At 34.3% G+C, this 14339-nt stretch overlaps 1 protein-coding gene across 1 annotated transcript in view; it reads right to left on the bottom strand.

The window, feature by feature from the left end:
- Window positions 1-622: 622 nt before the first annotated feature.
- LOC132558744 (low-density lipoprotein receptor-related protein 4-like) overlaps window positions 623-14339 on the bottom strand; it is a 43754-nt gene continuing 30037 nt past the window's right edge. The window contains exons 21-38 of the mRNA XM_060223340.1: window positions 13899-14030; window positions 13449-13586; window positions 12799-13057; window positions 12315-12477; window positions 11797-12019; window positions 10858-10992; window positions 9439-9616; window positions 8946-9058; window positions 7349-7454; window positions 6908-7002; window positions 6136-6284; window positions 5335-5479; window positions 4589-4702; window positions 3577-3637; window positions 3149-3219; window positions 2091-2181; window positions 1726-1879; window positions 623-826 (exon numbers count right to left, since the gene is read on the bottom strand). Coding sequence (XP_060079323.1) covers window positions 623-826; window positions 1726-1879; window positions 2091-2181; window positions 3149-3219; window positions 3577-3637; window positions 4589-4702; window positions 5335-5479; window positions 6136-6284; window positions 6908-7002; window positions 7349-7454; window positions 8946-9058; window positions 9439-9616; window positions 10858-10992; window positions 11797-12019; window positions 12315-12477; window positions 12799-13057; window positions 13449-13586; window positions 13899-14030 — 2531 coding nt within the window. The remainder of the gene's footprint in view (window positions 827-1725; window positions 1880-2090; window positions 2182-3148; window positions 3220-3576; window positions 3638-4588; window positions 4703-5334; window positions 5480-6135; window positions 6285-6907; window positions 7003-7348; window positions 7455-8945; window positions 9059-9438; window positions 9617-10857; window positions 10993-11796; window positions 12020-12314; window positions 12478-12798; window positions 13058-13448; window positions 13587-13898; window positions 14031-14339) is intronic.

Raw genomic sequence — 14339 nt, 5'->3', positions numbered from 1 at the left:
TAGGCCCACATCACATGGTTTATTTGTATAGGCCCACATCACATGGTTTATCTGTATAGGCCCACATCACATGGTTTATTTGTATAGGCCCACATCACATGGTTTATTTGTATGGGCCCACATCTTATGGTTTATCTCTCTATGCCCACATCACATGGTTGATTTGCCTGGGCCTACATCACATGGTTTACCTGTTTGGGGCCACGTCACAAGGTTGATTAATCTGGGCCCATACCACATGGTTTATCTCTCTGGGCCTACATCACATGGTTTATCTGTCTAGACCCACATAACATGGTTTATCTGCATGGGCCCACATAACATGGTTGATCTATCTGAGCTCACATCACAAGGTTGAAATTTCTGGTGCCACATTACTTGGTTAATTTGCCTGGGCCCTCATCAAATGTATGACTTGTCTCAGCCCATATCACATGATTTATTTGTCTGGACCCACATCACATCATTTCTTTATCTGGGACTGAAGCAGCCCTTCATCGATTGATGCACACATTAAATGATATATATGCCCTTTTTCGTTTGGCCCTGAGGGGACCCTGAATTGGTGTCATGTATTTGTGTTCGCACCACACGAGCTTGATGCCGCATGGTGCTACATGTCTCACGTGTCGACTGGTCGGTATGGAACATTTGCTTTTTGTTCTTTACAATGATTGGAAGATTTTGCTTTAAATAAACTTCTGTTTACTGTCATAGCCATAGGCTGTGATACATGACCACCACCCTCTCTATGTCGAACTAAAATACAGGTCTCAGAATTATTGAGTCCATTTTCTTGTGATGACTCCAAAAATTGAACTTGATCCTGAAAAAAAAAGAAATGAGACATTTAAAAGGACAGTTTCATCAAAACCATGGACTTTTGATAATTCTGCATAATTTCAAAACTGACTGAAACAAATTCTACCTTTACAAAATGGACTTTTTTTTACAATTTTGCATAATTTCAAAATTGACTGAAACAAATTCTTGATACTGATAGCACCTTATAATGACAATTAATATCCCATCTTAACTAAATATTTAACCTGAAATCAAGTGCTATATTAACACTGTGATCAACACAAAACCTTCATTGTTTTAAACATAATACTGACACCAATTCTACCTGAACAAAGTACTTCCACTGATATAAAGCACCATACCAGCAAAGATATCAATGACTTCAAACTCTAAAATCAATCTCTGTTTTACTAATTAAGTCCTGCAGTAGATTTAAAACAGGGAATTAAATAGTTCCCATATATGTTGCTCGTATACAGTGTCGGAATAATCACTTAATCTGCAAATATGTTTCTCATAAAAATAAGGACAAACCTTTTGTGTATGCATTCAGTAATTGTTTGGCTAACATAATGCATGGTCATAGTTACACAAATTGGAATATCAATTTTCAACTTCTAAGATGAAGACTTAACAAGAGGCCCATGGGCCTTAATGGTCATCTGACATCAAATACAAGATTTCAAAATTTGAACTTAAGAAGAAGTCGAAAATGTGTTTTCAAGATGGCGGCCATGGCCATTGAAAATGTTTACGATGATGCCTTTCAGTCAGATGACCTAAAAACCTATTTGCTGCACCACATTATACCGGTTCCATGCTTTCTTTTGAACTTTTGTGTTTTCATATTTTCTCAGGCAACACAAACTGTTTACCAGACCACATTAATGGTCTTATTGTATCAATGAATGGCATACTTACACGATGTTTATTAAAACGAAAAATTCTCCACAACTTTGAGGAAGTAGATGACACAGAGTTGATAGTCTCCGTGCTCGTTTTTTGATATGTAGGATTGGCAAAATTGAGAGCCAAAAATTCCCCATTATCCACATTGTAAGCTTGTCTTCTACGCCTGAAACATTAGAATGGAATTTAAAGTACAGTCTGAATGAGCATTCCCACTAAAGAATGAAGTTACAAGTATTTAAATTGAATCAGTTACTGATTTTCTATATAAAGCAAGGGTGACCTTGCCCTTGGGCTCCGGAAACATGATGACGTCCTTTTGATATTTGAGGTAAAGAGGTCATTAGGATCATGTATCAGATTTGAGAGAGGTATACCTTTTGTAGACCTGGCAGGCCACCACAAAGATCACTACTACCAGCAGGACAACGACCACACCCAACACCACCATCTTCCACTGACTAGTTGCTGTAACTGGAAGCAAAGTTCATTAGCACCCTCTGGCTGACCTGGCCCCACTTGTGTAAAATATCTCAATTTCAGATTTCCTCAAGCCCAGATTTTCCTCAGCTAATATCTCCTTGAAAATATCTTGTATGGAAATTCCTCAAGGAATTTCAGGACATCCTAGCCGATGCCTTCCTCAAGTTCCTTGAGAAAATTTTATACAAGCCGTTTTTGAGGAGATATCAGCAGAGGAAAATCTCGACTTGAGGAAATCTCAAGTTGAGATGTTTTATACAAGTGGGGCCTGATTTCAAGGTTGTTTTAATGTTTCAGTACTGTAACATCTAATAAGTGTTGTGTTAGTAGGAACAATTACTAAATGATGAAACCAAGTCGGAATATTTTGCAGTACAGGTAACAAATACAATCTTCATTTCAGAATATCAACATTCCTTGAAAAAATCAGCTCTTTGGCTCCTTCAAACTGGAACTGATGTGTTTTTCAAGATGGTGGAACTTGGGATTTCAGAATGGACCCAATGCATAACAACACAAGTCCAGTTTGAGCAAAATCTCAATAACAAAACTTGAGAATTATGTAGAAAGTTTAAAACAAGTGTTGTTCCAGGGAAACATGATTGTAAAATCATGTAACAAAATGTCGGCCATTGCTGCCATATGGAAGTTTTTGGAAGGCTGAACATATCACTTTCTCTGCTTTATTTTTATAATTTTCAGCTCAATGAAACAAATAGAACTTCAAGTGTGATTCTCAAGATGGTAGTCTTGTCAATGAATGCAATTTTTAGAAAATAACAATACTTGGTCAGAACCATCGTGAAACAAGTTTGAGGTAAAAATTCCACTGGTAGAACTTAAGAAAATTATGAAAATATGGAAAACGTGTTCAAGGTGGATAAAACCAGTTAGATGTAGCTAGACAACAGAATTTTGAAAAGCCTTCCAAACAGGTAAATCTATCACTCACCTGGATTTGTTGACTCTACTACAGGTGTCTGCTCGCATAGTCCCAGTGTGGCATCCTTGTCAGAACAAGGTCTGTCAAATTACACAAAAGTACAAAACGTTAATTGCTATCACTCATGTATGTATGCTTGGAAAGTGTACTGGAAGCAAACCTACACATGGTCAAGTTTAGTGACAATAAACAAAAACAAACATTTCTGACTCATCATTTTATGCCTGTAAGAATCTTCCCTGTACCTGGGTGTTGCAAATCTTCAAAAAAAAAAAAAAAAAATACAAAAAAAAATACAAAAACTTCAGATTGGAATAAATATGAAAAAAAATTGTATGAAGAGAAAATTGGCACCAACATTGGCAATACCTCCTTTGGAGCTGGTGAATGTCAGTATTGCACCAATCAAATCTCAAATTAAAATTTAAAGTACTTACTTTACAGGCTGTCTAGTAAGGTGAGGATCTGTATCTGGTATCATGTTAATGCTCACAGGATCTATAACACATCAAATTGACAGTTTTTGTAATTCTGAATATTTAATCATTTTCAAGTATTAAGGTTTCATTTCATTCAAGTCCATCAAATTAATAAGCTGTATTTCCAAAATAGGCTACTAATGATAAATATGCCTTGGAATTCTTGATTTATTTACCTGGAAAATCTACTCAAAAACGGATTTGAGGGGAATCTTGGTGCAATTGCAGCACAAATGTTATTAGTAATTAATTAATTGGAATTTTCCTTTCTTGTTCCCTCCCTCAAATTAGTCCAAAATCCACATAGTTACAACAACAGGCCAATAGCAAACTAAATATGAAGTCTGAAAATGACACATATTCTCAAGATACAGCAAAAACAAACAGTCACTCTCAACGTCCAAGATGGTAACCTATACCTAATGAACTCTTAGAATGATCCACTGAGTACGTATCAGAAATACTGAGACTAAACTCTGTCAAAAAGACCATCTATCGCCCAGTTTCATTTTTTCGATGGTCCAGTAATGAAATAATCACAGATAGGAATCATGGGAAACCTTCATATAAAATTAGTTTTTCTGGTCAGTCACAAAATGGAGAAGACAAAACAAGGAAATAAAGGAATCCTACATATGGATTTTAGTGACCTCTTTATTTTTGAATCAGTTTTAAAATTAGCCACACAACAATTAGTAACAAATGTGAATCTAAAAAAAAATTTGAAAAAAATCCATCCAGAACTTTACAAGTATCAGTGATAAGAAGATTCGACCTTTAAAATCCAATATGGCCACTTATTGGCCTTTCATTTTGAATATGTCACAAAATAGAATACACAACATAAGGGACCAAGAGGAACTGAACTATGAAATTTGAGAGAAATAGATGTGATCCTTATCGAGAAATAGCAATAACAAATATTGTGTAGATAAATGACAGATCTCAGAGTGACAGAGTGGTTACTTACACACAAGACATGCGATGCTATCTTGCTTGTCAGGGCAAGCACATGTGTATCCATAGGGATTGGCCAGACACAGGTGTGTACAACCACCATTGTTGTTGGAGCAACCATTCTCTCCTGTGAATACATAACATTAATACATCATTCAGAATCAAAATTCAAACATTTCTAAGACGAAAGAAAAAAACATTCATTTTAATGACAATAATATGGGTTTTGATAGAGAAAAGTCAAGTTAAAATGCGGTAAAACCTGTTTGTCTGACACCATTACATACCTGTTTGTCTGACACCATTACATACCTGTTTGTCTATCGTCTGCCAACATTACACACCTGTTTGTCTATCGTCTGCCACCATTACCTACCTGTTTGTCTATCGTCTGACACCATTACACACCTGTTTGTCTATCGTCTGCCACCATTACATACCTGTTTGTCTATCGTCTGCCACCATTACACACCTGTTTGTCTATCGTCTGCCACCATTACACACCTGTTTGTCTATCGTCTGCCACCATTACATACCTGTTTGTCTATCGTCTGCCACCATTACATACCTGTTTGTCTATCGTCTGCCACCATTACATACCTGTTTGTCTATCGTCTGCCACCATTACATACCTGTTTGTCTATCGTCTGCCACCATTACACACCTGTTTGTCTATCGTTGCCACCATTACATACCTGTTTGTCTATCGTCTGCCACCATTACATACCTGTTTGTCTATCGTCTACCACCATTACATACCTGTTTGTCTATCGTCTGCCACCACCTCTATGTCCATGAGTCCCTCCAGACTTTGTTGTATGACCTCTCGATTCTTGCCTGTGTGTTTGCTTGCCTTTTCTATCAGCTCTGTTTGCCAGTCGGTCCAGTAAATGTGATCACCATACTGAGACAAGATAGATAAACATTTTACACACTACAGAAATGTAATGTACAATATGTATGTCTGAATCACTGACATGAATCTACAGATGTCTTTTTAAAACATCATATAACTGCATACAATTAACATAATTTTTTTTTTAATTCTTTAATTTCTCTTTTCCATCCACCATGACTGCATTCATTATCTTAATTTCAAATTGAAAAAAAAAAATGTATTTTTTCTAAAAGAAATTAACTGTAAATATTGATTTTACCAACTGATCAAATCTAAAATGTCAACACATTTCAGATTCTTACCAGTATTGTCAATGCTAAAAGTTTTACCAGACCTTTCTACACACTGAACTTCTTGTAAAGAGAATCTTATTTACTCCTTAGAAAGGAATAAGATGTAGATGTTATTTAATCAAGGCAGTACATGTATCAAATCTTCCAGTATTTTGTACTTAACAACAGAGAAGGGAGACTCTAAAAATCTACCAAATCAATTGATGCAAACATGATTGAAACCTTCTACAAAATTTCTTCCATGATACATTTCAGAAAATAGAAGAGGCAATCCATAAATTTTGTCGAGAATATTTTTGACAATATTACTTCAACAGATTTTTTTTATGAAGAGTTGTCTATCTTATTTGCACGCAAACAGACACTTACCACAACCAGGCCAAAAGGATGGGAGATGTGTTGTATTAGGGTCACTCGATTTCCTCCTGCCAGGTCAGAAGTCTCGATTTTGTCAAGTTTAGCATCCACCCAGTATAGTCTATTTGCAGAATAATCTATAGACAAACCATTAGGGAAGCCTGGAACCAAAATCACAAAATTTGAAAACCATTTCTATCAGGTAGTGATACAAATTTCTGTCACCTTCAAACTCTGCTGATGTTTCAAATCAACTAGAATTCACCTAATTTGAAAAAAAAAATTGTTTCAATTATTAACTACTGAAAGGAGTTGGTATATATCATATTCTTAGTATGACGTGGTATCGACTAAGGTTTAATAAACATTCTCAAATATTGAACTAAATGATTTTAGTCCAAAACCAGAGATTTTTAAGATGAAATCAATTATCTTCACTTAAGTATTTTGTTAAATTCCTAAACTGTGATGGTTACTCTAAATGGTGTTGTGGTTGTGATTGAATTTATGAGCATCAATCTCCACTTGAAAGATTTTAAAAGTAAAGATCTCTAGATTTCCACATTTGACCCCCCCATTATGCAATTTAATATATAAGGTGTTTTCAAACAAGAATTTAAAAAATAACCATATATGTTTCAGCTTCTTTACAAGTAATGTTAAAAACAAAATCACATTAAAATCAAAACAGTCTATCATAAAGTGGAAAACTGTAAACAGTTCATTACAAGGTTTAAGTAGGACTATCTGTTACTTATCTACACAGTTGAACAATCTTTATTACCTAAACTGGTTCTTATAATGACGGAGCGATTGGTGCCATCCATGAAAGCCTTTTCTATCTTTGGTTCTGCTCCCCAGTCTGTCCAGTAGATCAATCTGTCAAATAGTCAGTAGAATATATTTACTTTTCATCCAAATTTCTAATATAAAAACTACTAGAAGAGATTTTATTTATAGGACGATGGGTACAATTAGATCAACATTATTTTTGCTTATTTCCTAAATCCTTGAAAAATTCAAGATCGTTTTAGGAAACAAAACTTTGAGATGGTGATAAAGGACTTTTATTTAGATACAGATAATATATCAAGTTCCAAATATACAGATTCATATCATTTAAGCTGGTATGAACTGGATATTCATTTTCATTCAACACATCCAGCAGAAGCCACGGAACCCATAGTCCAACTGGTGGTCATATATTGAACAATGAAACTCTTACCCTTTACTGGGAAAAAGTGCAATAGCACGAGGTTCATCAAGGTTTTTGTAAATCAGTCTTTTTCTGTAGGAACCATCCAGCCAAGCCACTTCAATAACATCCCGACCTGAAATTCGTATTGTAACAGAGTTATCTTAGTATTGTAACAGAGTTATCTTAGTACTGTAACAGAGTTATCTTAGTATTGTAATAGAGATATCTTAGTATTGTAACAGTTATCTTAGTATTGTAACAGAGTTATCTTAGTATTGTAACAGAGTTATCTTAGTACTGTAACAGAGTTATCTTAGTATTGTAACAGAGTTATCTCAGTATTGTAACAGAGTTATCTCAGTATTGTAACAGAGTTATCTTAGTATTGTAACAGAGTATCTTAGTAAACAGAGTTATCTTAGTATTGTAACAGAGTTATCTTAGTATTGTAACAGAGTTATCTTAGTATTGTAACAGTAGTACAGTAAAGAGTTATCTTAGTATTGTAATAGAGTTATCTTAGTATTGTAACAAGTTAGTTATCTTAGTATTGTAACAGAGTTATCTTAGTATTGTAACAGAGTTATCTTAGTATTGTAACAGAGTTATCTTAGTATTGTAATAGAGTTATCTTAGTATTGTAACAGAGTTATCTTAGTATTGTAACAGAGTTATCTTAGTATTGTAACAGAGTTATCTTAGTATTGTAACAGAGTTATCTTAGTATTGTAACAGAGTTATCTTAGTATTGTAACAGAGTTATCTTAGTATTGTAACAGAGTTATCTTAGTATTGTAACAGAGTTATCTTAGTATTGTAACAGAGTTATCTTAGTATTGTAACAGAGTTATCTTAGTATTGTAACAGAGTTATCTTAGTATTGTAATAGAGTTATCTTAGTATTGTAACAGAGTTATCTCAGAGTTATCTTAGTATTGTAATGGAGTTATCTTAGTATTATAACGGAGTTATCTTAGTATTGTAACAGAGTTATATGATTATTGTAACAGAGTTATCTTAGTATTGTAATGGAGTTATCTTAGTATTGTAATGGAGTTATCTTAGTATTGTAATAGAGTTATCTTAGTATTGTAATAGAGTTATCTTAACTCTTAGTATTGTAACAGAGTTATCTTAGTATTATAACGGAGTTATCTTAGTATTGTAATAGTTATCTTAGTATTGTAACAGAGTTATCTTAGTATTGTAACGGAGTTATCTTAGTATTGTAACGGAGTTATCTTAGTATTGTCTTAGTATTGTAACAGAGTTATCTTAGTATTGTAATAGAGTTATCTTAGTATTGTAATAGAGTTATATGAGTATTGTAATAGAGTTATCTTAGTATTGTAACAGAGTTACCTTAGTATTGTAACAGAGTTATCTTAGTATTGTAACAGAGTTATCTTAGTATTGTAACAGAGTTATCTTAGTATTGTAACAGAGCTATCTTAGTATTGTAATAGAATTAACAAAAGACACATAAAAGAAAGCCATATTTGTCTTTTTTTCTATAAAAAAAATTGCTAAATTAAATTTATAAAATTAAAGATTAACTGCCCAGAAATATACAGAAATAAATATGTATTTACATGTTTCTGTTCAGAAAAAAGCATGTGTTTACCTGTATCTGTCCAGAAAAGATTGCGACCAATCCAATCAACTGCCAGCCCATCAGTTGTTTCCAAATTCTGCGAGACAATAGTCTCTGGTTCTGTACCATCTAGGTTAGAACGCCTGTAACAGTCACCAACAAGACAATATTATAACCACTTTTTATGGCTTACAAGATAATTAATATATCAGATATATTCTCCAATAAGCCCAGGTGGGCCAACTTAGAGACTTCTAGGGACAGCATCTCATTTCAGTTTGGTTGACATCCATAATGAGATTGCTTCAAACAGAATAGCTTGGCTTATTTCACTGAATGAGATTTCTACCAAGTAAATTTAATAATCCACAGTTTATTTCTAAAATAACCACTTGTATTTACTTTATCATAAAAAGCCTAGATTTTTTTCACATCCCAGCTTTTGATTTTTAACAGAGAAATGAATTTGAGACAAGATTATTTAATTGAATAACAATAATTCACACTGGTCTGTACAACTTACCTGATGACGTCCAGGAGCACGTCAGTGTAGTACATCTTGTTGTCTTGTATGTCATAATCCAATGCTATGACATTATGAAGGTTATTCATGGGAAGATAAACATCGGTCATGTCTGTCGTATCAAGGGAGATGTGACGAATACTTCCACGACTTGCAAATAGCAGATACTTGCTCGGCACTGTAGCATCAAGGAAAAGGCAGGTGCAATTTTTACAGTATCATTTACAAATATCTACATGTATTAGAATATGCAGATGCAATCTGTTCAACTTATTTTGATATGTATAGCATTAATTTGCAACAAGACTAAAATTCATAGGCAAGAATGGGATCTGAACATTGGAAACTTCTCTAAACTCTGAATAAATTGTTTTCCAACAATGACATCTTGTCACTGTTGACAGATTTACTAAAGATTTACTTATGTTTTCATCATTATTAGTTCAGATTTACTTATGTTTTCAACCTTTGTCTCCTCAACAAACTAAAGTTTCTATTTAAAGGTTAAGTTTAGACAATTGTACATTCCTAGTAAGTTCTACTTTATCATTATTTAAAAAATGATTGACTGTTAAGATAGGGCCCTGCAGAAGAAACTCTAAAACCTCAACACAAAATCTCCAGCTACAAGTGTTATCTAGTCCAAGATGATTAACCTAGTCCAGATAAGCGTTCCGCCTTCCTTCTTTATCTCGTCAGCCCTAGTTTGGCAACTTTACAATATACCATCTTACCAAATATACAAAGTACATATAAGGAGTGTTGATCATATAAACACCAGTTTGCAAGAACAATATAGCTGAAAGATATTAACTTGTTTCTTTTACAAAATATAGAACAGAAGTTCTTATATAACATAACCGGTAGAAGATTAGTGTAACGTTTTGATGACTACACAGTCACCTTCATCAGATTTGAGTGCGAGGTTTTGATGACTACACAGTCACCTTCATCAGATTTTGAGTGTAACGTTTTGATGACTACACAGTCACCTTCATAAGACAAATAACCAGTATGGAGCATACTAGCACTAATGTATGTAGTGTATGAGATGGAACAGAATCAACCACCCTTTTCAGCTGCACTATAATCACAAGTACACAAAGGTCAAAAATAGGGTGATGAGATGGAAAACAAATTATAGACCAAAAATTTCACAAAAATGGTAACAATGTACTGTAGTCATTTAGGCTATGCTGGAGTCATTGAAATCTTCTACTGGTAATGTTATAAGAAATTCTATTCTTTTAAAAATTACCAACCTGAAGAAAATATTACGAGATATTGTTTCTTTTGTCTCTGCATAAAAACCAACTTGTTGAGATCTTTTTTGTTACTATGATTCTGTCCAATTTAGCTCCTTATACATTTTGGTTTGTGATACTTACATTTGGATTTCTGTAGTTGAGATATACTTACTTGCATTACATGTTTTTTCATCCTCCATCATGAGTAGGCCAGTGGGACAAGCACACGAGAATCCCCGGGGATTGGGAAGGCATAGATGGCTGCAACCACCGTTGTTTTTCCCACACTTGTTTATCACACTGCTGCCTGTTAAAGGTAAATAAAAATGAAAATTAATTTTAAATGCATAAACCTAGCATGGATATGATAAGCAATTCACAAAAAACAATTCGACTAAAAGGGGGACAAAAAACCTCCTTCAGAATAAGGAATTTCACAGTCCTTATCATTAGATAAAGGTATATTACATGTTTAATCAAAGAAGAAACATTTCAAATATTTTGTTGAATCACAAACTAATTTGTACATGAAAATATATCAAGACATTGAATGATCAGAATGGAAATTTTAATAAGTAAAAAGTTGTCCCTGAAAAGTAATACCAGGCAAAACCAGTATGAAGGGAGGTAAGTCATATTTCACCAAGTATCAATACCAGATCCATATTCAGGTTTTATTTCAGTTGTCCTTGGTTTCATTTTAACACTTTGGTTGCATAAAGTAGATGTTAAACATTCTGTATCGGTGATTCTTATTGTCTGCAGCCATAGAAAATTATCAGGGTAACAGATGATTATTTTGTTAAAACTGGACTGCTAACAGATCCACTATACGAAAATTCAACATTAAACAGTAAAACAAAATGATTGATTCTGTTGATATGGCTGAATCGCTAATGCACCTGCATTCTATCTTTAAATTAACAGCTGGGATGTCCAAACTTGACTCTAACAGCAAACAGGTCACTATCCAAGAGTAACCATTGACTTAGTGAATCAACATCATTTCCTTTAGCTATTCTGCAAGACCTGACTGCCTCTCCTGATAACTTTATGCCTCATTACATTATCTACCTTAACTTCAATGACACACCCTAATTGGCAGACTTACCATCCCTCTTGAGCTGGACAGCATGAATGTCCATCAGACCAGACATGTTTCTACGGCGTATTGTTTGATTCTGACCACTGTCCTTGTCTGCCTGGAATATGGCCATCTTAAGCCAATCTGTCCAGTAAAGATGATTTCCAGCTACGGTCAGTCCATATGGGTGATTGATCTTTGACACAAGGACTCTTCTGTTCTGTCCATGTAGATCTGTACTCTCTATCACCTACAAAAGGTCACAGTAATATCAGAATTTGCAGAAGCTGCCTAAGGCAAACAATATAAAATAGATAATTTTGTCTATAAAATACATGTTTAAAACATTCATAAATTTGTAATGTTTCCACAAAAGAGTGGGTGGTCAAGAAAGTACAATTGTAGACTTTTATTTTGAAATTAATTCAATAAAATGTAGGAACTTCAAAGGAAAAAAAAAATCCTGGATACTTTGTAGATCCAAAGAAACAATAAAAATTCTGAAGTGTGGATCATCTGTATAAAATAATCCAACAAACGCCTACCTCCATCCTGGCATCAGCCCAGATTAGCCTTGCTGTTGGTCTATCAATGACAAGTCCATTTGGCCAGCCCAGTCTGTCCTTGACGACAGTCACTCTATTTTTACCATCCATATCAGCTCTTTCTATCTTCGGGTTCTTTCCCCAATCAGTCCAATACAGGAATCTTTATGTAGAAAAACATGTTTATAGATTTACATTTACTGCAATGATCTTAATTTCAACCATATTAGCTTCAATCATTTTAGAAGTATTATCTTGAGACCAGCTTTCAAACGCATATGGTCAGATATCCCTTATCAGATCAGCACCAAAGAAAAAAACATTTTAGAACAAAAAATAATTTTAACATTTCAAAGAACCTGTCAAAGTTTTAGACTAAAAGAACCAGCCTCTAAGTATATGCCTTTGCAGTTTTAGCTTAAACACTGACACTGACAATTGAAAAGCCAGTTTTGTGATAATTTGTCCGTATTGACAAACATACCCTGCTTCATAATGGAGAGTAATTGCCCTTGGTTTGTCAATGTTTCTCCAAAACAGAACTTTTCTCATGGTGCCATCAATGTCTGCAACCTCAATCCTGTTGAGGCCAGTGTCAGTCCAATATATTTTCCCCCCTACTTCATCTACAGCCAATCCATCTGGTGTATCAAGTCCGTTTCGGATGACCTCCTCAACTTGAGACCCGTCCAGGTTAGCCCGCATTACCTTGTCTAGAACTGTGTCTGTCCAGTACAGCTTTCCTGAAGATTGGAAAATATAAAACGTGTATTCCTACAGGATTTCATGTTAGAGAGGAAAAGACGAAATCAATTTATAAATTGTCTGCACCTTACAGGGATACAAACAGGTCAAGGTCGCAATAAATAATATCATTCATGGGGTTACATCCTCTGCAATAGCAGAACAGTTTTATTATATTTCAGGTAAAATATATAAGTGAATTAATATCAAAATAAATATGAGTAAATAATTTGAAAGCTTTGCACAGCAGAACAAATGAAATTTGTAAATGCACTTTAAATCTTGTTTTCATCTGAAACATCTATGTCAGTGATGATGTAATCAGTAATCTGTTTTATTGTGCTGTGGTTTAGTGTCTGTGACAATGTAATCAGTAATCCAGTTACACACCTCGAACTGAGTCTACATCTACTGCTATAGCATTTCTTAATTCTCCAAGTGGAATCACAACATCAGCAAAGTATTCCACTTCCAGAGAGATTTTTCTGATATCCGTGCGACGTGCAAATATCAAGAAGTTTGTCATATCTGTAACAAACCATGGACACAATTAACAAAATTTAATCATAAATTTGAAACACAACTTTGAACAAATCAAATACAAAACATTTTCATACAAAATGAATTCAAAATTGTTGTAAAACATAGAAATGTCACCATTCCCACCCTGATAAATAAAAAATATGACAAGAAAAAAATCTATAAGCAAATAACTGCATGAAATTGAAAAAGTAGGTCACAGTGACATAATTATCTTCGTTATCTAAAGTTATAATAAAGAAAACCCACAATCTAAATATGGAATTAGATGGGCCTATTTTTAGACTAGTTTTTACTTACCATTCTCACAAGTTTTCCCATCAGATTTCATCACCACACCAGTTGGACAAGCACAGCTGTATCGCTGTGGCTCAGCATTGTTCAAACAAAGATGGCTGCATTCTCCATTGTTTACCTGGCATGGTGTCTGTCCTGTCAAATTTAAAAATAGCACTCTACATCCATGTTCTTGGTCGAGACAAATCACAGCTTTTTCAGCTGATCTATGTGTTCTGCATACAGATTCCCTGAACTCTCTGAAGCATTTCTAGGGTAATACAGCCTCACTTGCTAAGAAAAGTATGGATTACCTTATTTTCCGGATTAAAAGCCATAGCTTTTGTCCTTGACTGTCAGATGTGTGGCTTATATACCAGTGTAGTTTATGTGTGGACAAAAAAACAATCGGCAGTGAAGAAAAACAAAAAATCTTTGGAGGCTCCAAAGCCAAATGAGTTTGAT

This window comes from Ylistrum balloti, unplaced genomic scaffold (genome assembly GCF_031769215.1).
Source record: "Ylistrum balloti isolate Yb309-2 unplaced genomic scaffold, AGI_CSIRO_Ybal_v1 Utg370820, whole genome shotgun sequence".
NCBI lineage: Eukaryota > Metazoa > Mollusca > Bivalvia > Pectinida > Pectinidae > Ylistrum > Ylistrum balloti.
This window is presented reverse-complemented; position numbering and strand designations above follow the sequence as displayed.